The sequence below is a fragment of the Bufo bufo genome, chromosome 1 (assembly GCF_905171765.1).
Source record: "Bufo bufo chromosome 1, aBufBuf1.1, whole genome shotgun sequence".
Lineage (NCBI taxonomy): Eukaryota > Metazoa > Chordata > Amphibia > Anura > Bufonidae > Bufo > Bufo bufo.
Genome location: NC_053389.1, coordinates 627137513 through 627164465, shown reverse-complemented (window position 1 = coordinate 627164465; position 26953 = coordinate 627137513). Strand labels below are relative to the sequence as shown.

Below are 26953 nucleotides of genomic sequence, written 5' to 3'. Positions count from 1 at the left end.
ATTGAGGTCTAGGCTCTGGCTGGGCCATTCCAAAAGTATAATCTTCTTCTGGTGAAACTATTCCTTTGTTGATTTGGATGTATGCCTTTGGGTCGTTGTCATGCTGAAAGATGAAGTTCCTCTTCATGTTCAGATTTCTAGCAGAAGCCTGAAGGTTTTGTGCCAATATTGACTGGTATTTGGAACTGTTCATAATTCCCTCTAGCTTAACTAAGGCCCCAGTTCCAACTGAAGAAAAACAGCCCCAAAGCATGATGCTGCCACCACCATGCTTCACTGTGGGTATGGTGTTCTTTTGGTGATGTGTATTTTTTCACCAAACATATCTTTTGGAATTATGGCCAAAAAGTTCAACCTTGGTTTCATCAGACCATAACACCTTTTCCCACATGCTTTTGGGAGACTTCAAATGTGTTTTTGCAAAATGTAGCCTCTCTTGGAGGTTTTTCTTCGTAAGAAAAGGCTTTCGTCTTGCCATTCTACCCCATAGCCCAGACATATTAAGAATATGGGAGATTGTTGTCACATGTACCGCACAACCAGTACTTGCCAGATATTCCTGCAGCTCCTTTAATGTTGCTGTAGGCCTCTTGGTAGCCTCCCAGACGAGTTTTATTCTCGTCTTTTCATTAATTTTGGAGGGACATCCAGTTCTTGGTAATGTCACTGTTGTGCCATATTTTCTCCACTTGATGATGACTGTCTTCACGGTGTTCCATGGTATATCTAATTGCCTTGGAAATTCTTTTGTACCCTTCTCCTGACTGATACCTTTTAACAATAAGAATCCTCTGATGTTTTGGAAGCTCTCTGTGGACCATGGCTTTTGCTGTGGGATGCAACTAAGAAAATTTCAGGAAAGACCAACTAGAGCAGCTGAACTTTATTTGGGGTTAATCAGAGGCGCTTTAAATGATGGCAGGTGTATGCTGACTCCTATTTAATATGATTTTGAATGTGATTGCTTAATTCTGAACACAGCTACATCCCCAGTTATAAGATCGGGCACACTTATGCAACCACATTATTTAATTTTTGTTTTGTTTTCTTCCCTCCACCTAAAAGATTTCAGTTTGTTTTTCAATTGAGTGGTACAGTTTATAGGTCACATTAAAGGTGGAAAAAGTTCTGAAATGATTTATCTTTGTCTCATTTTTTTATATCACAGAAACCTGACATTTTAACAGGGGTGTTAGGTGTGTTTAGACTTTTTATATCCACTGTATATAAAGAAAAAAAATATCATTTATCAAACTGGTGTAAAGTAGAACTGGCTTAGTTGCCCATGGCAACCAGATTCCACCTTTTATTTTTGACAGCTCCTTTAGAAAATGAAAGGTGGAATCTGATTGGTTGGTATGTGCAACTAAGCCAGTTCTACTTTACACCAGTTTGATAAATGACCCTCTATATTTCTTCATAACAATGTAGATACCATATGAAAGTGTTAATCGCTAAAAGTATGATAAATCTGTTTTTAAATTGAGACCTCTAGGGGATCATGTATCAAACATGAGAATCTCTTTTCAATAGGATCCTCCTCCAGTCTACTTTATGCCTGGGTTTCTTTATCCTCTCTAATGCCCTCACTTTTACACTATTTGTGTTACTTTCATGACTATGTATGAAATGCAAGGAGGCACCAGTTTGTCTTATACTTTTTGGGTCTGGAATAACCCAGAGGTGCTCACTGATCCTTATTCTTAATTGATGTGATGTGCATCCCGTGTATTGTAAATGACAAATGGTGCAAATAAAATAGGTCACAACTTTCTCTTCATCAATACTAGCTGCTTTTACCCAGTCATTGGCAGACACATAATAACATGGTTTGCATTTGTTGTATCCACATTTATAAAAACCTGTATTACTCAACCTGGTTCTCTTATTGGGAGTTGGTCTAATATAAAATGGTGCTCCAATATTACCTAATGATGGGCCTTCTTTGCCACATATCTGCATCCAAATTTATCCTGACTTAACATGGGGAAGTACTGCCTAATTATCTTGACAATACTTTTGTACTCAAGAGAAAAATTGACCAGAAAAAAGTAATAGAGATAATAGTTTGTGGTTTGGAACTGAATATTTTTTTGCTTTTTGAATTACATTAGTGCTGCAACCCCACTGTCTAAGGGCTTATGGACATGACCGTATGTATTTTGTGGTGCGCAAAAACGGATCCGCAAAAAATATGGATGACATCCATGTGCATTTCATATTTTGCAGAATGGAACAGCTGGCCCCTAATAGAACAGTCCTATCTTTGTCCATAATGGGGACAACAATAGGACATGTTCTATTTTTTTGCTGAAAGGACATATGGATATATGGAAACGGAAAGCACATGGAGTAACTTCAGTTTTTTTTGCGGACCCATTGAAATAAATGGTTTTGCATATGGTCCGCAAAAAAAACGGAACAGACACGGAAAGAAAATTCGTTTGTGTGCATGAGCCCTGAATCTGGTAAACTATTGGCTGCCTGGGATGATGGCTTGTATCAGGCAGGAATAGTGTTCTTTGTAATGTTTTCCGATATAACTTGCTACTAACATTATTTAGATCAACTTATCCTACTAGCGAAAATGAGATTTGTTATAGTTCATAAAAAAAATGGGAAACACAGATTACATAAAGTAGCATTAACATATTTCAGAAAGAGAGGTATAGCTGCCACATTGCCCCTCCAAATAACATCATCAATGTAGCGGTCATTCTACTCCACATGGTTTAAAAAGATTAGGATTAAGGATTAAGAGCAGAAAAAATTTAATTCTCTTCCCATCATGACATATAAACTGGGAAAGCCACATATTTGCAAATAATACACTAAATGAAAAGAAAAGTAATTCTGCTTCAATAAAATAAAAATGTATGATGTCACAATTTTTTTTATCATCTTAATATGTACTATATTTATCCAAGTGATATTTTAAAGCCCGTATTGCACGTTCATGTGGGATGGATGGGTACAGTGATTTCACATCACAAGACAGGCAGGAAAAATCTTTCTCCCATCTATAACTCGCCACAATATATAATACTTCCCTACTGTCTTTAGGGTATGCTGGTATACATTTAACTGAAGGTTGTAAAAATGAGTCTACCCTGGAACATTATGGAGCGCTAATAGAGCGCTAACTCCCGAAACTGTAGGCCTAAATTCCAAAGTATCACTGTTCTTATGAATTTTTGGGAGACCATATATTACCAGAGAAAAAGGATAATCCACTTGGAAATATTCATATTCCCTCTGTAATAATCCCAAACACAGGGAGAATGTTGTTTGCACATTCAGAACACACAGAATGGTTTCTCTCATGACTGCCCTCATTTATAGGATACCCATGTCTAGGCAGACAAGCAGGAATGGAGAAGGATTTTTGTTTTACCTGCATACCAGCAGACCTACCTGCATGAGCTTTAAACCTAAAAATAATTAATTGTTTATAGCAGGTAATAATGTAAATCACGTTTAGAGTATCCACATAGAAGTACTACATAATGAGGGACATCTATCAAGGCCTATACGCCACAATTGTGGCTTAAAAAAGTTGCACATTATGTGACTTTTTGAGCTTCTCAGCACTTTTGAGAAGTGCCAAGAAAAGGGTTTGTGGCTTAACTGAAGGGGGCATAGTTTCCCACTGCCACCGAATTTACTATAACTTTCGCCAGAAAGTGGCAGAAGTTGTAGCTGAAGTCTACACCAGCCTGTAGCTGATGTAGACTTCAGTTTCTGGCGCATGGCAGGGCAGAGATGCACGTTGATTCAGATGTTTCTGCTTCTTAATAAATCAAGCGCATCTCACGCCAATGCATGGAGATCAAGATGGATATATCTCCCCCAATAACTTTTAAGTCACTTTTTGGGAGTGTGGCCCTTGGTTACAAATTCTGCCAAATAACTTAGTGGTTGCAGCATCTATTCAGGACACAAATGCCCGGGCAGCTGCACACACAACCAACCAGCCCATCTTGTCTGCAAAATGCAACAATTACATGCTAATGTACCTGTAAAGTAAAGGTATGTTAACACGTGGCAAATAATTAAGCACAAGTATTCACTCAACTACACTGGCATATCCTTAGTCAAATTGTAAACATAAGGTGTTACCCATTACAAACATGCACTACATAATAAAACTGCTTTCATTTTTAATGATTTTTCATTTTTATTGGTTAGGACTAGAGATGAGCGAATTTCTCAAAAATTCTATTTGGTCAGTTCACCGAATTTTCTGAACAGATTCAATTCGATCCGAATTTATTTATGGCGAATCGTGTTAAAAAAACTTCTATTTTCTGCCTGCAGAGCCTGTATAGTGGTGAAGAACACTGCGCCTTGCAGTCCCACGCATAGAGTCTGCTGTGGTAGTGAAACAATACTGTGAGTCAGTATGACACGCAGATGAAAGGCGTCACTCTTAGAATCATTGCAAACTTCACTTATTTGGGCAGTTATGGGGCCAAAACTCACCAAATAACTCAAGTGTGAACTCAGCCTTACAGGTCAATGTTAGTGCCAGGTATAAAGAACTGTGTAGAGGCCCAAGGTCCTACTATAGTGTGAAAGAGCGCACTCCTTTTACACCGTCGTCAGCTGATTCCACATAGATGTCTACAGAACCTGTTCTATTAAACGCTTATAAAAGTACAGCCCCCTGACAGAGTGGAGAGGGTAGATAGACAAGACCGGCACTTACTTTTTCTTCTGCTGTTTAAATCTCTTTATTCGTCACATAAGAGATATTCTGTGACGAGCGTTTCGGCTACAATACGAGCCTTTCTCAAACAGATATGGCATACAAAATGACACAGTGTACAGGATTTAAATAGACCGCCTAAGCGGAAGTGACATCAAATAACCATGGTAATCAATCAAACAGAATTAAAACAAAAACAGAAACACGTGAGAAGCAACCCAACTGCAGCAGCATCAATCAAGTTAGTAGTATTTGAAGATCATACGGGATTCTTTCAATTATCATGGTGACTTCTAAATCAGATGATGCCGTTGGGGGTTCCTCACGTTTTCTGAAAAAAATTACAAAGAAAAAACAAGTAAATGCAAAAAGATTTTTTTACAATAAAATGGAGCTTGGAAAATTACAGGAAGCTATTCAGATCATACTCCCGGTTTAACCCCATAGGTTCCAATGTCTGCAATGTATGAATCCAATAGGATTCGCGTTTTTTCAGCAATTTTGTCCGATTACCCCCTCTGCGAGGTTGTGCCACATGTTCAATAATTTGAAAGCGCAATTGCGCAATATTATGTTTACAGCGATCAAAGTGGTAAGGGACCGTTAAAAGCAAGTTATTTTTTCTTATAGTGGACTTGTGTTTAGAAAAGCGATCTTTCATTCGCATAGATGTTTCTCCTATATATAGGAGTCCACAAGGGCACTTTAATAGGTATACAATATAATTGCTATTACAAGTAAAAAAATAACTAACTGGGAATCGCTTGCCTGTATGGGGATGTGTGAAATATTCCCCTTTAATTACACTTGAACAATGTGTACACCCCAGGCAAGGAAACGTACCCTGCCTAGGAGTGGCTAAAGTCTGTTGGCGCTTTTCAGTCTGAACACTGCCCACATCGGCCCTTACCACCATGTCACGGATATTCTTGTTACGTTTGTAGCATATTTAAGGGGGACTCTTAAACTCCTCCACAGAGGGGTATGCCCGAGACAAAATATTCCAATGTCTAGTAAGAATATAGCGACATTTGTTAATCCATGGGTGATATTTGTTAACGAATGGAATGCGCGACCCCCTTGGCTCCTGTTTAGGGGCCAAAGAGGTAACCTTACTCCTCTCATTACCCAGCAGTGTAGCGGGATACCCTCGATCCTCAAATCTCATAGACATTGATCACCCCCCTGTAAGGCTCCATTCAGACGTCCGTATGTGTTTTGCGGATCCGTGGATCCGCAAAACACGGACACCGCGGATCCGCAAAACACATACGGACGTCTGAATGGAGCTTTACAGGGGGGTGATCACCCCATATAGACTCCCTGATCACCCCCCTGTCATTGATCACCCCCCTGTAAGGCTCCATTCAGACATTTTTTTGGCACAAGTTAGCGGGAATTGATTTTTTTTTTTGTTTCTTTTTTAGTTTTTTCTTACAAAGTCTCATATTCCACTAACTTGTGACAAAAATTAAAATCTCACATGAACTCACCATACCCCTCACGGAATCCAAATGCGTAAAATTTTTAGACCTTTATATTCCAGACTTTTTCTCACGCTTTAGGGCCCGTAAAATACCAGGGAAGTATAAATACCCCACAAGTGACCCCATTTCGGTAAGAAGAAACCCCAAGGTATTTGCTGAGGGGCATATGAAAGATTGAACTTTTTGTCCCAAGTTAGCGGAAAGGGAGACTTTGTGAGAAAAAAAATAAATAAAAAAGATTTCCGCTAACTTGTGCCAAAAAATAAAACTTCTAGGAACTCGCCATGCCCCTCACGGAATACCTTGGGGTGTCTTCTTTCCAAAATAGGGTCACATGTGGGGTAGTTATACTGCCCTGGCATTTTAGGGGCCCTAAAGCGTGAGAAGAAGTCTGGAATCCAAATGTCTAAAAATGCCCTCCTAAAAGGAATTTTGGCCCCTTTGCGCACCTAGGCTGCAAAATAATGTCACACATGTGGTATCGCCGTACTCAGGAGAAGTTGGGCAATGTGTTTTGGGGTGTCTTTTTTTTATATACCCATGCTGGGTGAGATAAATATCTCTGTCAAATGCCAACTTTGTATAAAAAAATGGGAAAAGTTGTCTTTTAGAGAGATATTTCTCTCACCCAGCATGGGTATATGTAAAAAGACACCCCAAAACACATTTCCCAAATTCTCCTGAGTACGGCGATACCACATGTGTGACACTTTTTTGCAGCCAAGGTGGGCAAAGGGGTCCAAATTCCAAAGAGCATCTTTAGGATTTAGGATTTCACAGGGCATTCACAGGGCATTTTATACACATTTTGATTTCAAACTACTTCTCACGCATTAGGGCCCCTAAAATGCCAGGGCAGTATAACTACCCCACAAGTGACCCCATTTTGGAAAGAAGATACCCCAAGGTATTTCGTGATGGGCATAGTGATTTCATGGAAGTTTTTATTTTTTGTCATAAGTTAGTGGAATATGAGACTTTGTAAGAAAAAAAAGAAAATCATCATTTTCCGCTAACTTGTGACAAAAAATAAAAAGTTCTATGAACTCACTATGCCCATCAGCGAATACCTTAGGGTGTCTACTTTCCGAAATGGGGTCATTTGTGGGGTGTTTGTACTGTCTGGGCATTACAGGAAACATGACAGGTGCTCAGAAAGTCAGAGCTGCTTTAAAATGCGGAAATTCACATTTTTGTACCATAGTTTCTAAACGCTATAACTTTTACCCAAAACCTTTTTTTTTTACCCAAACATTTTTTTTTATCAAAGACATGTAGAACAATAAATTTAGAGAAAAATTTATATAGAAATGTATTTTTTTTAGAAAAAATTTACAACTGAAAGTGAAAAATTTCATTTTTTTGCAAAAATTTTGTTAAATTTCGATTAAAATGTCAGCAGCAATGAAATACCACCAAATGAAAGTGTAACGGACCGTTTCAGCAGACAAGGGGTTAAAATCCGTTTAGGTGATATGCCCCTTTTCTGAGAGACAGGCACAGCTACTGCAGGACACCAACCTCCCGAACTGGATACAAAGTAGCACTCCAAACTGGAACCTCACGAATAGCTGCTAGCAGACGAACAGGAATCAGCTTACACTCCTGGCAATCAGTCTCTAACAGCATACAGCGGATCCCCCCAATAACGAGACAAGGCTCCGTGTTGAGGGTCAAGCAGTGGTCTGAGGTGCTTGCACACCCAGCCTGGTTTTTATTACAGGGAGGTATAAAACAACCAAGCCCATCTGGTGTACATGCCCCTAGGGGACCAGAATGAAGACTTGTGACATAGGACAGATATGCAGCACTGTAGGATACACAGAGACAATACATCCCCACAATGCATCATGGTTTCCTCCTCTCTGCCCTGGAGACACCCGAGGCGTAATCCAATTAGCTCTCAAGACAAAGAGAAGTTACCAATACACATGTGCAGACAACAGGACAGACATCGACCTTTAAACACACAATGGGACAATGGCACAATAGAAACACACCCAGCATTTTCCTCCCAAGCTGACAAGTTACACTTATTATAAATTGTTACAACTTTGTGAGTTTACATTGGCCATACATATAACTTACATCAATTTAAACAGTATAACTTTGGGACAAACCTATCCAAAATTCCCTTGAATCGGTTCAGGGGTTTAAAAGTTAGTATGGGCCATAATCCTGAGGCAAGAGGCTGATAAACAGGCCTCTCTAAAACCCAGTGGCGAGGTTGGTTTCGCCACAGAAAGCTCTATTAGTGAGAAGAAAAGGAGGTAAAATTATTTTGGGTGGTAAGTTGTATGACCGAGCAATAAACCGTGAGTAGTGTAGTGCAGAATTGTAAAAAGTGGTCTGGTCATTAAGGGGGTTTAAGCTAGGGGAGCTGAGGTGGTTAACTACCTGTTCGGGGTTGTTTAGAGCACAGATCATACAGCCTTGTACAAATCTTCTGGCAATAGTGGAGAAACCAGGTGCGACCCATCTCTTCACTACCGTGCTCACCATAGTACCCTTTGCTTGGTGTGTGTGTGCCCGTGGGCCTCCTGTGCCTTCATAGGATAGAGGGCTCTGGGTAGACATATTTTTCCTGACACTTCCCAGAGTCCCTGCCCATTCGGCACTGCTCCTCTCTGAGTCCAGGAGCTCTTTTCTTCTTCATCTGCCTGTGCAGACAGTTTAATCACCACGTCTTCAGACATGTGGCGAGGCTCTAGGACGCCAACAGGGATAACCTTGGGTTTCCAAGGCTCCACTGCTGCCTCTTTTGCAGCCCCATCTGCCCTGTTGTTGCCCCTAGCCTCACAAGTTTGTTGTCTGGTATGTGCCTTAACCTTGACAATGGCTACTTCCTCTGGAAGCAGTAGTGAGTTCATTAGTTCAAACACTGAGTCTTTGTTCTTTATAGGTTGACCTGCAGAGGTAAGGAAGTCCCTGGCTCTCCAAATAAGGCCATAATCATGTGCAATACCAAACCTGTACCTGGAGTCTGTAAAAATATTTGCTTGTTTACCTTGTGCCATTTTACATGCTTCAGATATTGCCTTCAACTCAGCCTCCTGTGCTGACATGTGAGGAGAGAGTGGTTAAGCCAATACTACCTCATGTTGCGTAACCACTGCATATCCAGTATGAAATTGGCCATCCTCACCCATGTATCTGCTGCCATCTAAAAAAAATAAAAATATCAGGATTAGGTATGGGTTAATCATGTACATGTGAAAAGCCAGAAGTTTCTTGCTGCATTAATTGGACACAATCATGTTCATCAGTATCTTGTAGTTTTTGTAAAAGAGGGCCTGTACCCCCTTCCCCCATTTCTGAATACAAAATTGGTAGGAGAGTTGCAAGATTCAGAGTAGTATATCTCTTGAAACTAATGGACTCAAGCATGAGTAAAGAACATTGCAACCGTAGTTGGCGTGCCATGGATATGTGCTTTGGTTGCACCTGACTAAGGATACTTTGGATGTCATGAGGGGTCTGTACCACCAGGGGATAGTCAAGTACAACTTCAGAAGCTTTTTCCACAAACAGCTGCACTGCCGCGACCGCCCTGACACAGGAAGGGGCGCCGCGTGAGACTGGATCTAATCTGGCAGAAAAACAGGCAATCGGCCTTTGCCTGTCCCCATGTTTTTGGGTCCGAACTGAGGTACTATGGCCACTCAGTTCTGAGCAGAACAGGTTAAAAGGCTGGCCATAGTCTGGTATGCCCAGTGCCGGTGATGACAGGATTGCCAATTTAAGTGAGTAAAAAGAATCCAATGCAGGGCTGCTGATTGAAAAAGGGTCAGAGGCCAAGCAGTTATAAAAAGGTTGCATCAACATGGATGCATTCTGGATCCAAGGTCTGCAATAGGACACCAGTCCCAAAAACATTCTGAGGGGCTTCGGCCCCTGAGGGAATGGGATGTCCTTCACAGCCTGTTTTCTTTCCTCGGTGAGGTTCCGAGCACCTTCTGACAAACAGTGACCGAGGAAAGTAACACAGGATTGGCAAAACTGCAGCTTTTCTTTGTAAGACTTACACCCACTTTCTGCCAGAAAAATCAACAGTGACAGAGATGCATTTTTACAAGTGTCATAGTCAGGAGAACATAACAATAGATCATCAACATATTATAACAAAACAACCTGATCAGGAACCTGCCAACCTGTCAGGACTGATTGGAGGGCTTGAGTATACATGGTGGGTGAGTTTTGAGCTCCCTGCGGCAATACCGTCCATGTATACTGTTTACCCTTGAATGCAAATAAATATTGACATTTCATGTGGAGCGGGACACAAAAAAATGCATTTGCAAGGTCAATCACAGTATAACACGATGCCCTCGGCGGGACCTGTGACAACAAGGTGTGAGGGTTTGGGACAATTGGAGTCTGCAGGACAGTAACCTTATTAACTTCCCGTAAGTCATGCACCATCCTATAAGTCACATGCTGCCCTTTTACTGCTTTCTTTTTGACCGGAAACAGGGGGGTGTTGGCCGGAGAATTAGTCACCACCAGGACCCCCATTTGAACATACTGGTCAATCTGAGTGACCACAGTTTGTTCTTGTGCATGACTCAAGGGATACTGACGGACTCGGGGTGGTGTGCATCCTGGTTTTAAATGTACCATGAAAGGAGTGACATCTAATCTGCCAATATCAGTTTTACCCTTTGCCCACAATTTGTCAGGGACTGGCTGCAGGTCCTGTTCCAAATGTACCACACAGGATGTTTGGTCCGGCTCCAGGTGTAAAGCTAGAACCCGGGTTAAAACATCATCGGGGTGTCAATATCTACATGTGTGGTACCATCCTCATTAAAGTGAATATGAGCCCCCAGTGCCTGCAGGACATCAGTACCCAGCAAATTGAATGGGATATTTTCTTTTACTAACAACTAAGTCACCACTGTACTGTCTTTGATTTTTTATTTCATAGGTATGGTCTCTGGGAGTTCCAACGCGTGCTCATGTCGCACAACAGTTGGTAAGCTGGCAATTGCAAGCGCTGCTGCAAAGTAGCCATACTGGCAGCAGCTGTAGATGACTTTCGGAAATGGACACACATGCCGCTCACCTCCACCAGTAGCTCAGGCAAATTGGGGTAGGTTTTGAGAAACCGCTGAACCACTAGGTTGAACACGTGGGCTAGGCATGTTAGGTGTGTGAGCTTGCCGAGCTCCAAAGCTGCCACCAAGTTATAGCCATTATCACACACAACCATGCCTGGTTGTAGGTTGCGTGGCGAGAGCCACAGCTGAGTCTGGTCCCTTATAACCTGCCACAGCTCTGTGGCGCTGTGCGGTTTGTCACCTAAGCAAATTAGTTTCAGCACGGCCTGTTGCCACTTCCCCACTGCAGTGCTACACTGCTTCCAGCTACTAAATGATGGCTGACTGGTGCTGCAAGATGAGAATTCAGAGGTGGAAGTGGAGGAGGAGGTCGAGGAGGAGAAGGGGGGGTTGCAGCCACTAATGTAGGTGGTGGCAGAAATCCTGATGGAAGTAGGGCCTGCAATCCTTGGCGTCGGTAGCACCTGTGCCATCCCAGGGTATGACTCGCTCCCGGCCTCCACAACAATCACCCAGTGTGATGTCAGGGAAATGTAGAATCCCTGGCCAAAAGCACTTGTCTATGTGTCAGTCGTTAAGTGGACCTTCCCAATAACTGCGTTGGTCAGGGCACGGGTGATGTTACGGGACACATGCTGGTGTACGGCGGGGACAGCACACCGGGAAAAATAGTGGCGGCTAGGGACTGAGTAACGAGGGACCGCTGCCGGCATCAGGCTGTTGAAAGCCTCAGTGTCCACAAGCCTAAATGGCAACATTTCCAGGGCCATCAATTTGGAAAGGTGTGTATTTAGTGCTCTGGCCTGTGGGTGGGTGGCTGGGTATTTGCGCTTTCGTTCAAAGGCCTGGGGTATGGACATCTGTACACTGCGCTGGGACACAGAAGTGGATGTGCTAGCTGATGGTGCTTGCAAAGGTCCAGGTGCAGGGCCGAAGGCATCCGGGCCTGCGTATTGGATAGGGGATTGGCCAGCACGTAACACAGGGGAAGAGGAGGCAGTGGTGTGACCCGCAAACACTGGTTGTGGACCAAGGTGTTTGGACCACCTATTAGGGTGCTTTGATGCCATGTGGCGGATCATGCTGGTGGTGAGGTTGCTAGTGTTCATGCCCCTGCTCATTTTGGTACGGCACAGGTTGCAAATGACAATTCTTTTATCGTCCACACTTTCCTCCAAAAAGCTCCAGACTGTAGAACACCTACCCCTTGGCAAGGGAGATTGCCGCAAGGGAGTGCTCCGGGTTCAGTTGCGGGCCTGTTTGGTGTGTCCCGCCTTCTCCCTTTTGCCACCCCACTGCCTATTGCAGCCTGTTGCGGTGCTGCAGATCCCTCCCCCTCTGTACTGCTGTCCTCGCTCGGCTTGCCACCTTCCCAGGTTGGGTCAGTGATTTCATCGTCCACCACCTCCTCTTCCACTTCCTCACTCTGGTCATCCTCCTGACTTGTTGACCTAACAAGAACCTCACTTATTGACAACTGTGTCTCATCCTCATAATGAACCTCTTGAGACATTAATTGCGGTTGACTTATTGGCAAGTGTGTCTCATCATCATCATCCACCTTGTGAAACACTAATTGCCGTTCCCCACCGTCATCTTTTTCTGACAGTGGATGCTCAAAAGTTTTGGAATTAGTGCACAAAATCTCCTCATGTCCCTCTTCAAGCGGGCTTCGCGAAAGGGGCCAAATCAAGGAATGGCAATGAAAAGAGCTCCTCGGAATATCTGAGTGTGGGATCACTTGTTTGCCAAGACTCTCCATGGTGAGAGGAAGGAGGATCAGGGTGAGGATTCTGTTGACCAGACTCTTGGCTACTGAGACTGGACTTTGTGGAAGACAGGGTGGTGCTTAACCGACTGGAAGCATTATCTGCTGTAATCCAACCAACCACCTGGTCGCACTGGTCTGACTTCGAGAGTAGTGTCCTGCATCGCCCTGCAAACTGGGACATGAAGCTAGGTATCATGGATGAGTGTGTGTCTTGTGCTCTGGCAGCAGGCACAGTTTCACCAAGCCCAGGGCCATGGCCTCTGTGTGCCACCTTAGCAGCAAGGCCACTTCCTCGTCCCTTACTGCTCGCCTTGAGCATATTAAATGGTATACATGCTTGCATGTATGTCACACGTACAGTAGTGCAGGTTTTGTAAGTGTATGCGCAAATAAATTTAATTGAATGTCACAGATATTTAGGATGCTCAAAAGTGATACATGAGATGTATCGCAGGTAATGTCGCTGTCACCAGCAGCGAAAAAATTTAACTCAGTGTCACTGATATTTATGATGCACAAACACTATACAGGAGATGTAGCGCAGGTAATGTCGCTGTCACGAGCAGCGAAAAAAGTAAAAAAAAATTAATGTCACTGATATTTATGATGTGCAAACGTTATACAGGAGATGTAGCACAGGTAATGTCGCTGTCACCAGCGGCAAAAAAATGTAACTGAATGTCACAGATATTTAGGATGCGCAAACGTTATACAGGAGATGTAGCGCAGGTTATGTTGCTGCTGTCACCAGCGGCTAACGCCATACAGGAGATGTAGCGCAGGTAATGTCGCTGCTGTCACCAGCGGCTAACGTTATACAGGAGATGTATCGCAGGTAATGTCACTGCTATGTCCAGCGGCTAACGTTATACAGAAGATGTAGCGCAGGTAATGTCACTGCTATGTCCAGCGGCTAACGTTATACAGGAGATGTAGCGCAGGTAATGTCGATGCTGTCACCAGCGGCTAACGTTATACAGGAGATGTAGCGCAGGTAATGTCGCTGCTGTCACCAGCGGCTAACGTTATACAGAAGATGTAGCGCAGGTAATGTCGCTGCTGTCACCAGCGGCTAACGTTATACAGAAGATGTAGCGCAGGTAATGTCGCTGCTGTCACCAGCGGCTAACGTTATACAGGAGATTTAGCTCAGGTAATGTCGCTGCTGCAGGGCGGGTGCAAGGATTTTTGCCGCCCTAGGCAAAGATCTATTTTGCCGCCCCCTCATGTCACTCACTAACTGACAGACACACACACACACTGACAGACAGACACGCACTCAGACACTCACTGAATAACGTACACATACACTCACTGACAGACACACATATACTCACTGACAGACACACATACACTCACTGACAGACAGACACACACTCACTGACAGACAGACACACACTCAGACACTCACTGAATGACGTACACAGAAACTCACTGACAGACATACTCACTGACAGACACACATACACTCACTGACAGACAGACACACACTCACTGACAGACATACACCTACCCACTGAAACACACACACACACACACAGAAACTCACTGACACTCACTGGCAGAAAAACACACACATATACTCACTGACAAACATACATATACTCACTGACAAACACACAGACACTTACTGACCAACAGACATTCACACTCACTGACATACACACACAGACACTCAATGACAGACACACATACATTTACTGACAGAAAGACAGACATACATACACTCACTCACTGACATAAATACACAGGCAGACACTCACTCAGTCAAACACTTAAACACTCATCTCCCTGGGGTCCAGTGTGGTGCAGCTCCTCAGTCCTCCAGCGCGCCGTTTAGTATGCTGGGGCCGGAATTACGTCATATTCCGGCATCACAGAGGGCGCGTGAGGGAGGAGTGGGGAGCTGCTAGAACAGCCTCCCTTGCCGCCCGCCTCCTCTCCTCCGGTAATTTACTGGCAGAGCAGGCACCTGCCATCAGGGTAAGCAGATGCCTGCTCTGCCATATTTAAGAAGGACCTCCACCTCCTGGCCCCCCTGCAGCCCCAGTCAGGGGGAGCCCACCAGGGCGCCCCTAGCAGGCCGGCGCCCTAGGCGAACGCCTAGTTCGCCTATATGGTTGCGCCGGCCCTGCGCTGCGGTCACCAGTGGCTAACGTTATACAGGAGATGTAGCGCAGGTAATGTCGCTGCTCTCATTAGCAGCCAAACAATTGCATGCAATTTAGCGCACATTGCACTAATATATTTCACAGCCAGATAAAACAATAGTCCTTAAAAGTACTGTTCGGTCTCTAACACCTTTCAACACTAAAAACTCCCTAAAAAAAACACAATTCCTCTCCCTACACTATCTGTCCCTTCTGCTGCAGCTCGCCCTGACTAAGTCTAAGCCGAACCACGTGTCATCGGGTGCTATATAGCACCCAATGGCGCGTTTCGACCAGCCAATCAGTGTAATGCCAGTAACCAACATGGCTACGGCATTACAGTGAGTGGCACTACTTCCCCGCACATTTATTGGCTGCGTAGCAGGCAACAAATGTGTGGGGAGGAACTCAAGCACACACAGTGTTCAGCCGAACACCGCAATGTGCAGAGCATCGCGATGCTCGAGTGAAAAAGGTGTTCAGCCGAGCATCCTCGCCCAACACTAGTTTTTAACCTTTTGTCCCTACCTACCTAGAATAGCAATGCTGTTGTGCCCATGGGTGTGACCTGGTTTGACATTTAAGAACTACACATCTTTTAAAAAAGGACCTGCCATCACAAAATGCAGTACAATCTGCAGGCAGCGTGTTAGGCCTAGGCTACATGGTGACTTTTTGTGGCGCGACTGATTGATTTTAACTATTGAATGATAGCTGCAGTCCACAAGATTGCATTCAACTGAATTCATTCACTTGGACTCAGCTGCAGTTCAATAGTTAAAATCAATCAGTCGCCTTAGGCCTCTTGCACACGACCATATGTATTTTACAGTCAGCAAAAAACAGAACAACAAAAAATACGCATGACGTCCGTGTGCATTCCATATTTTGCTGAACGGGACAGCTGGCCCCTAATAGAACAGTACTATCATTATCCGTAATATGGACAATAATAGGACATGTTTTTTTTGCGGAACGGAAAAACGGACATACAGAAACAGAATGCACATGGAGTACCTTCCATTTTTTTTTACGGACCCATTGAAATGAATGGTTCCGCATACGGTCGCCAAAAAAAATGGAACGGACACGGAAAGAAAATATGTTTGTGTGCAAGAGGCCTTATAGAGCAGAAGGAGCTGAGCAGATTGATATATATAGATTTATGGGAGATTATTCATTAAAACTTGTTGTGTCTGCCTGGTGTGTATGTGGGAACAGGAGTTTAGTTCAGTGTATCTCACCAGGTTCAGCACTGCAAGGGTTACACCCTTTCTCTCCTTGCGCTGTGCGTTGCTGCCCAGCTGCTTACTAAGGACCTGTAATTCATCACTTCCCCTATAAATATCTGCTTGTCTCTCTCACTCTTTGCCTGATCAATGCAGGCCCTGCTAGGTTCGGTTAGTCTGCATTAGGCTAGGTCTACACAACAACATTTGTTGCGCGACACATAGGGCACAACTACACTGCAACATGTGTTGCGCGACAATTTTTATAATGGTAGTCTTATGGTGTCGCACTGCGACATGCGACATGCTGCGACTGCGATGCGACAGTCACAGAAAAATCCATCTCGAATGTCACAGTGTGACACCATAGACTATCATTATAAAAATTGTCGCGCGACAAATGTCGTCGTGTAGACCTAGCCTTACTCTGCTATCTGAGCTATAATACCTTTACTGTATAATACCATACTGACAGTATTCTTTCTGGACTTTGATCTCAGCCTATCCCTGACTACAAGTTACTCTGATTCCTCTGGTACTCCGCTCTGATGTCCTTGATCCTGGTGGGTCAGGAGCCTCCCATTCCTGGGTGGTTGGCACAATTGATCTACATCCACAGATCGTAACACCTGGCATTTATTCACTTAAATATTAGCAATTTCTGACTTCAGTTTACATGGGGGAGGTGTTATCAGTGATTGATAGCCTTCTCTGTGTAAGTGTGTATACACAGATAGCTGTCCGTCAGTCATAGCTGTACACAGGGGAGGTGTTATTAGTGATTATCATTCTCTGTGTAAGTGTGTATACAGAGATAGCTGTCAGTCACTGATAGCTGTACATGGAGTGGTGTTATCAGTGATGGATAGCATTCTCTGTGTAAGTGTGTATACATAGATAGCTGTAAGTCACTGATAGTTGTAAATTATGGAGGTGTTATCAGTATTGATAGAATTTTCTGGGTAAGAGTGTATACATAGATAGCTGTCAGTCATTGATAGTTGTACACAGACGAGGTGCTATCAGTTATTGATAGAATTCTCTGTGTAAGTGTGTATACAGAGATAGCTGTCAATTAATCATAGTTGTACACAGAGGAGATTTTATTAGTGACTGATAGTATTCCCTGTATAAGTTTAAATACAGAGATAGCTGTCAGTCACTGATAACTGTGTATGCAGCCATCTTATCACTTATTGATAGCATTCTCTGTGTAAATGTGTATAGAGGGATAGCTATCAGTCACTGATAAGGTGGACCTTGTATATAACTGAGCTCAGAAAGAATACATACATTCAGGAGCATTTTTAATTACTTATTTTGGGATAAAAATAACTTTTTTCAATTGGGCCTTATTAAAAAATGTCCAGCTGATTTTAGATACAGGCGTTAAAATCAGTCTGTTTGCAAATTGTCACATTCTGGTTTCTTTGAATCCTGTCATGTGGAAGCTCATGTGTAGCTCTTATCTTTGATCTTCTGATCCCATGAATACTTATTCAAACCTTTTTAGTTTGATAAGAACTGAGTACTGACCTATAATTAGTGTTTCTGAGGTGAGGAAATAAGAGCTAAGAGCTACGCAAGAGCCATCAGATGACGGGATTCAAAGAAAGCAGAAGTGACAGTTTTTAAATAGACAGTTTTTTAACCCATGTGTCTCAGTAGTAGCTGAATATTTTAAATAAAGACCAATTGAATATATATTTTTAGCCCAAAATTTGTAAAATGGGATCATTAGAAAAATGCTCCAAAGGTGTCAATTGCCTTTAAATATATAAATTACAAGTTTAGCGGAAAATATCAATACCCTCAGCCCTTCCTGCTCTACATCATGCTGTCTGGAGATTGCATTGCATTTTGTGACAATAATTTCTCTAGGTGCTTTTATACAGTCCTGATCAAAAGTTTAAGACCACTTGAAAAATGGCAAAAAAACATATTTAGCATGGTTGGATCTTAACAAGGTTCCAAGTAGAGCTTCAACATGCAACAAGAAGAAATGAGAGTGAGACAAAACATTTTTTGAGCATTCAATTTAATGAAAACAACAAATAAACTGAAACAGGCTGTTGTTCAGCTGATCAAAAGTTTAGGACCACATGCCTTTAAAAGGCCAAATCTGTGCAAAGATGTGGATTCATTGTCATTTTCTGTCAGGTAGTCACACGTTGTGATGGCAAAGGCAAAAAAACTCTCCCTTTTTGAACGTGGTCGGGTTGTTGAACTGCATAAGCAGGGTCTCTCACAACGCGCCATCGCTGCTGAGGTGTGACGCAGTAAGACAGTCATTTGGAATTTCTTAAATTCTTAAATGATCCTGAGGGTTATGGAACAAAAAAGTCAAGTGGAAGACCCAAAAAAAATTCATCAGCACTGAGCCGGAGGATCCAATTGGCTGTGCGTCAAGACACTGAACGATCCTCGACCCAAATTAAGGCCCTTACTGGTGCTGACTGCAGCCCCATAACCATCAGACGGCATCTGAGACTGAAGGGCTTCAAAAACAAAAAAGTCTTCAAAGACATCGTCTCCTTGAACGCCACAGAACTGCTCGTTTGGACTTTGCATGAGAGCACCAAACATGGGACATTCAAAGGTGGAAGAAAATTTTATTCTCTGATGAGAAAAAATGTAACCTGATGGTTTCCAACGCTACTGGCATGACAAGCAGATCCCACCTGAGATGTTTTCTACGCGCCACAGTGGAGGGGGCGCCATAATGGTCTGGGGTGCTTTTTCCTTCAGTGGAACAATGGAGCTTCAGGAAGTGCAGGGGCGTCAAACGGCCGCTGGCTATGTCCAGATGTTGCAGAGAGCATTCCTCATGACTGAGGGCCCTCGTCTGTGTGGTAACGACTGGGTTTTTCAACAGGACAACGCTACAGTACACAATTCCCGCAGGACAAGGGACTTCTTCCAGGAGAATAACATCACTCTTTTGGCCCATCCTGCATGTTCCCCTGATCTAAATCCAATTGAGAACCTTTGGGGATGGATGGCAAGGGAAGTTTACAAAAATGGACAACAGTTCCAGACGGTAGATTGCCTTTGTGCGGCCGTCTTCACCACTTGGAGAAATGTTCCCACTCACCTCATGGAAACGCTTGCATCAAGCATGCCGAAACGAATTTTTGAAGTGATAAACAATAACGGCGGAGCTACTCATTACTGAATTCATGTTTGGAAGTTGGATTTCTGTTTTGGGGGGTTTAGTTTTTTTTTGGAGGTGTGGTCCTAAACTTTTGATCAGCTGAAAAACAGCCTGTTTCAGTTTATTCGTTGTTTTCATTAAATTGAATGCTCAAAAAATGTTTTGTCTCACTCCCATTTCTTCTTGTTGCATGGTGAAGCTCTACTTGGAACCTTGTTAAGATCCAGCCATGCTAAATATGATTTTTTGCCATTTTTCAAGTGGTCTTAAACTTTTGATCAGGACTGTACCTTTCCATCTACCTTGTGATCTGCAGTGCTGTTGCAACTGCACACAAACCCCCAAAGTTTGGTGAGGCAGTGAAGATGTGGTTTGTAAGGGGAGATTCAGAGGTATCCTTGAAGTTCTGGTATTGTACAGGTGATCTAGGACTGGTCAGGGGATAATGATGGTATGGAGTTCGAAGCCCAGGTCAAACCCATCCCTCCAGGATTTACATTTGGCTATATGGCACTTCCAGTAAAGTAGATATTTTCTGGGGCGCAAAGAACAAATCCAAGCACAAAGCATTAGTCAGTCACATATTTAAGAAACTAGTGCATGAGTGTATATTTGCACTGTATCATGTCATTAATTTCATGGTTCAGAATTTGCAGTTAATTTATTATTACTGTAGGATTATTACTGTAGGTGGAGGAATGCTTTAATACTTCTACAACTGTGTACAACACTCTCTGGTAAAGTGTGGAAAATCACCATAATACTGTATATGCTACTGTATACCATATACAATTGGCAAATGATTAAAGGGGTTGTCCCAGTAAAAATATTTTACACTATTCACACCAGCACCTGGATTTAAATGCTTATGTAATTGCATGTAATTAAACAATTTTTTATAGCCACTGAGTTACTGAATGTACCTGTATAGCTCCACCTGCTGTTTGTTATTTTTCTAATTTCTGTGTCCACCTCACTGAGCTGGCCGCACATGCTCAGTTCCATCCTTCAACTGCCCCCAGCTGCAACAGAAAAGACACACCCCCTGAGAAAGGAGAAGCCCCCTAAATTGCCAGCTTGAAATAAATCTAGCAGAGCAATTGGAGCAATGAATGGGGAGATGGGGAGATCTCCATTTGAGGTACAGGGCTGGTTCTAGTTTTGTTAGAAAGAGCCTGTCATGTACTACATAATGTCAGATTTTTTTTTAATTTTAAAATTAATCATGGGATAACCCCTTTAAAGGAGTTCTACATGATTAGAAATGCATGGCTGCTTTCTTCTATCAAGAGCACTATACCTGGCCGTAGTCTGTGCCTGAAGTTGCAGCTCTACTCCATTGAAGTAATTGGGGCTGCGCTGCAATACCACACACAGACTGTGAACAAGTATGGCGCAGCCATGTATTATTAATCATGCACAGCCCTTTTCAGACAACAGGCCTGGAGCTAAAAAGTTCTATTCAATTACTTTTTAGTATTTTTCTTAGTATATTATGGATGAGGAAGAGGCAAGTGGCCTCGAAACGCATCTAGCGGACCACGCATTTTCCACATTTAGTACTGGTCCGGACCTAAGGTACAGAAGAATTTTGTGGACATAGATTATATCTCTTGAAGCGGCTATTTGCCAATACAGACATCTACTGCGATATAGGACCTGGGCATTTGCAACACAAATTGTTGCTGTGGTATAAGGACCTGTGTACCACGTGATCGGATGTTTGTACCAGCTGACCTGATCACCTGATACGTCCATCAGGATCACCTGACCCAAACATGCCTCCCAAGCAACGGGGCCGTGCGCTCCAAACTAAACTCACCCAGCGTCCAGCGTCTCGGTGATTATACCTTACCTTCCATCTCTCCGTGCAAGTATATGATCCAGCGATTCTGCCGACACTGATACTACGGAGTGGTAAGAGTCTCATGGAGACAATCTGTTAAGCTTGGCAACATTTCATCCAGACGCCAATGGGCGGCTTATGAGAAAAGTGGAGTGCATCTATAGGTTTTTTACAGCTGGACATGTTTATGCGGTAATTGTGATATGTTTCAGGAGACATTATACACTGGACTCTGCACATGTTGAGAGTGCCAGACCTCTGAACATTCCTTGCTTGGTCATTTAGTGACATTTTAGTGATTTCATTTATTGGTTTTATATGAATGCATTATTATTGAGCGTTTTTAAGCACATTGTGTGATATCCTGAAGTGTTTATTATTAAATATTCAAATACAGCAGGGATACTCAACCTGCAGCCCTCCAGCTGTTGTAAAACTACAACTCCCACCATGCCCTGCTGTAGGCTGATAGCTGTAGGCTGTACAGGCATGCTGGGAGTTGTAGTTTTTCAGCAGCTGGAGGGCCACAGGTTGAGCATGCCTGAAATACAGTATTATATAGTATTCCATATTTTTCCTGAAGGTGGTGTGCCTGCTAGTCTCTCTTATACATTTTCACTTTTAACTGGGTGGGTGACCCAGTAAGCAGTGAACCCACCGCTATCCGTCCATCCAAGTGTTGAGCCTCCCTACTTTGACAGCTTTTATATATTATGGATGAATTTAGAATTTAAGACTGAAGATTGCATAAAACCACAGAAATTACAGAATCATTTATTAATTCATTTACTTTTAACATGATTTGCAGTTGTTAATTTCACCCGTGATTGGGAAGTTGGATCTGTAAACACGACAACAACGTATAAATCATTCAGCACTTCCATGGTGAATGCCAGTATTGGATTGTGGGTCGGCTTAAGGGGTGTAAACATAACCCTAGCAGGTAATAGTCACCATTACATTGATGCCTCTACAAGTCACCATTACATTTATGCCAATATGACTACACATCTTTACACAACTTTTATGAGGTTTTCAGGCTCCCACTAAACACGCACATATTCCCAATCTACAAGATGAGGAATAGTCTTCTGATCGGTGGGTTTCTGACTGCTGGGATCCTCACCAATCAAAAGAACAAGAGTCCTGCCCTACCATGTAAATGGTGTGATGGTCCTCCATTCATCTCTATAGGACTTCTAGAGGTAGTTGAGTACAGCACTTGACTATCTCTGGCAGTCCCACAAAGATGAATGGAGCAGCAGTATGCATGCTCGGCCACCACTTAATTTATGTACAGAGACAAAAGGCTAAAACTTGTACATGAACAAAATAGACACTGTAAGACCATTTTTTTTAGAGGACTACCCTCCAGACCTTTCTATAATAGGTTTTCAATTTCACCTTATTCTGTATCTTGGTCTACTTCTTTGAGGGGACATCCCTTTAAAAAATATTTATGCTGCAGTTGAAAGGTTGTTTTGAAGAGGTTTCAATATCCAAAATGTTATAAATCAGAAATTACTATTAGATATAGTATATTGGAGGCAGAGCATTAGATAGAGGTCTGGGGCAGTACCAAGGATAGAAATGAATGATTCAATAGCCACACAGTTACCTCTATTGTCAGGCATAATTATTCATCAGGCCCATACACTAAGAAGGGAATAATAGCAGAGAAAGGACATCTGGATATACAGAATTGTACTCTATATAAGTAATAAATGCAATATTACTAGGGATGAGCGAATCAACTTCGGATTAAACATCCAAAGTCGATTCGCATAAAGCTTCATTCTAATACTGTATGGAGTAGGAGCTCCGTACAGTATTAGAATGTATTGGCTCCGATGAGCTAAAGTTAGTGCTTCGCACAATAACTTCATAAATTAATTTGTACTTTTAAAAAACATTTCTCGAACTCTGGTTTGGTTCCAAGGTACCACTTGGAACCGAACCTGAGTTCGGGGAATGTTTTTTTATAATACCAGTTGATTCGCTCATCCCTAAATATTACCATATACAGTATTGTAGCATCTGCATATTGCATCTTGATCACAGTTTTGGAGACTTTATTATAAATATCTGTGTCATATTATATATGGGTAGCTTTTAGTTCATCTTCAAATGTGCATTACCATCCTGGAGAAGAAAATAAAATAGTGATCTCTATTCTTAGGAGTTTTAACAATTTGAGTGTATAGGAGAGAAAAAGGGGATTACGTAGTGGTGCTGCTGAGAATGACAGCCCACCTTCTATGATCGTTTTAGGAGTTTTAAAGGGGTTATCCAACCTCTATAATGCCCCCCAAAATGCCCAGGCCCCTCATACTGCTAATACTTACCACACTCGCAGGCACCCGCGTTGCTTCTGATGCCCGCATGGCCACCGCTGCCCCTCCCTGTCACGTGGATCAAAACATCCGGAGACAGGGGTGGGTGGGGGGCCCACAGCCAATAGTAGGCTGCGACAGGGACGAGCCTCCCTAGCGTCACCCACGATGCTAGGGGGCTCATCCTATCTCGGCCAGCTATCAGCTGCCACTCCCCTCCTGATACAGGTGCCATGGAGTGGGGTAAAGTATAACCAGTATTAGGGGCCCAGGCATTTTGGGGGGCATTATAAAGGTGGGATAAGCCTTTTAAGCATTAGACATGGAAAATTAGAGAGCTATAATTTTGGTTACATTTCATACTTCAACCACTCTGGTGTATAAGGTGAATACGCAAGGGAAACTGTCTCATTATCTAATTTATGCCTCAAAATGAATACATTAAAAAGCAGAAAAAAATTGAGAACCTTAGACAAAAAACCCATACATTTACAATGCAGCATTCCCAAAAACTGCTTTGCTTAGGAAGTTTCAAAATCTTTCAAGTCATCAAGGATTTAAGCATATTCTGGGGTCAGCGATGAGAGTGGTAGTTTAGAAATTCTGGATCTTCATATTATGTTTGTTATCAGCTGGATGCAAGAGATTTAAGCTTGTGTAATTCAGACTCCACTTTCTCCCCTGGTGATACTGTTAATAAAAAATGTGGGAACTAATACTATAAAGACATTCATGCTATAGCTAGTCGTGAAAACAGCAGGCAATAAACCACATTTGGACATACTGAAGAGTGGGTTGCTAGGATCTCAGGCATCCAGACTTACCGCCATCCTGAAAAAAGAGGACTTCTCAGAAGAAGGAGAAAGATTATTTAGACATGGAATGTATACGATAGACAGCTGAGATGGAGATGTTGCAGAGCAACTGACTTGCAATAGATTATTTTAATCTAAGCAAATTTGACAAAGAAGGCATGTTTGACAAATGTTTGTACAATTGCAGTTTTTGCCCTTTATTTAGTAAATAGGACGTACATAAAATCTGAATGTGGTCATTCTTTCTCTTTGCAGGAAATCCAGTGCACCAGCTGAATGAGACCATCAATTACAATGAAATGTTTTCTTGGCAGTCAAGGATAGAATATGATATAGATTACCATGAAGGATTAGAAAGGGGTCTCCCAAGTCCTGTATTATATGTAGCTGAAAAATTCAACAGCAATAGCCCTTGTAGCCTATATATGCAATACTCTCTATCTACATACTACTCCTCAGCAATAATGTGGTAAGATTTACTTAAAAAATCTAGGTATACGGTTCTCTGACATTTTAGAGCAGTAAACTTGCACACAAAAAATGAAGATGTGTGTGCAGCAAAATGCACTTAGAGTTGCATGTATGCCACCAATATAGAGCAAAAATATCCCAATGTTAATTGAAGGGATTGTCTGAGTGTTTAATACTGATGACCTATCTTCAGCATAGATCATCGGTATGTCATCAGTAAGGGTCAGACGCCCAGTACCCACCACCAATCAGCTGATTGAAGAGGCAGTGGTGCTTTGAGTGCCACGGACACCTTGCAGTTTACCAAGCACAGCGCTGTCTATTGGATAAAGGCTGTGCTTGGTGTTGCAGCAGTGCCCCATTTGCTTGAATGGGACTTAGCTGTGACTTGGCCATGTGACCGATGAACATGATGTCACTGGCCCAGGAAGAGGCTGCGAGCTCTGCTCTCTTCAAACAGCTAATTGGCGGAGTGGGGGGTGTCATATTTATCAGATTTATCACTTATCAGATGCTGAGGGCCTATTTTGAGGATAGGTCATTATTATTAAACACTTGGACAGTGGACAGCCCCTTTTATAAAAAAAAAAAAAAAAAGGGAACAACACATAATTGAAAACAATTAAAAGCAAAAATATTTAGAGATGGCCTTGCGGTTCGCCCGGCGGTCGTTTGGCAACGAACTTTGCGCGTTCGCGGAACATGCGAACATATGGCGATGTCCGCCGGCGCCATATTCATTTGCATTGCGCCGAACTTTGACCCATAACACATCCATCAGGTGGGACAGGACAGATAATTTAGACGTTTCAGCACATGGACACACCCCCACCCTATCAAAGAACCCGATCTGGCAGCCATTTTACATTCTGTGTTTTGACAGTGTAGGGAGAGGTTGCTGTGTGGAGCAGGGACAGACTGTTAGGGACACCAAATGCTAGCTAAAAGGGCCACAAAAGTCCTTTTAAGGACTGGTATAGGTGTGCTATCGATAGGTGTGATATACAGAGGGGTGTGATATACTTATAATATACTTTCTAACATAGAAAGTATATTATAGTGTATTTGTATTGTGCAGCAGTTGTGTGCGGTCCTGCTGCGATACCGCAGCTATATAGAGGGACAAACCCTATTGAAACAACTATTTGCAATGGGTGTGATATACCTGTTGCCCCCAAAAAAATGATTGAGTGGTGTGATATACCTATAATATACTTTCTAACATAGAAAGTATATATTGCATTTGTATTGTGCAGCAGTTGTGTGCGGTTCTGCTGCGATACTGCAGCTATATAGAGGGACAAGCGCTATTGGAACAACTATTTGCAACGGGTGTGATATACTTGTTGCCCCAAAAAGAATTGATTGAGGGGTGTGATATACCTATATACCTGTTGCCCCAAATAAACAGGGTGGTCTGATATAACTGTTGTGGCAAAAATAATAATTGAGGGGTGTGATATACCTGCTTCCACACAATACTGGTTAAGGGGTTTGATATACCTGCTTCCACCAAATATTGATTGAGGGGTGTGATATACCTGCTTCCACACAATACTGATTAAGGCCTCTTTCACATGGGCGTTGCGGAAAAATGTGCGGGTGCGTTGCGGGAACACCCGCGATTTTTCCGCGCGAGTGCAAAACATTGTAATGCGTTTTGCACTCGCGTGAGAAAAATCGCGCGTGTCTGGTACCCAAACCCGAACTTCTTCACAGAAGTTCGGGCTTGGGATCGGTGTTCTGTAAATAGTATTATTTTCCCTTATAACATGGTTATAAGGGAAAATAATAGCATTCTGAATACAGAATGCTAAGTAAAACAGGGCTGAAGGGGTTAAAAAAAAATCGCGAGCAAGTGGATTAAGGTGAGTTAAATGATTTTTTATTTTTTTTTAACCCCTCCAGCCCTGTTTTACTTAGCATTCT

The 26953-nt window shown here is 42.7% G+C and overlaps 1 protein-coding gene across 1 annotated transcript in view; it reads left to right on the top strand.

Moving 5' to 3' along the window:
• DUOXA1 (dual oxidase maturation factor 1) overlaps positions 1–26953 on the top strand; it is a 190947-nt gene that overhangs the window by 147088 nt on the left and 16906 nt on the right. Inside the window, exons 4-5 of the mRNA XM_040413826.1 lie at positions 22214–22348; positions 24809–25022. Coding sequence (XP_040269760.1) covers positions 22214–22348; positions 24809–25022 — 349 coding nt within the window. The remainder of the gene's footprint in view (positions 1–22213; positions 22349–24808; positions 25023–26953) is intronic.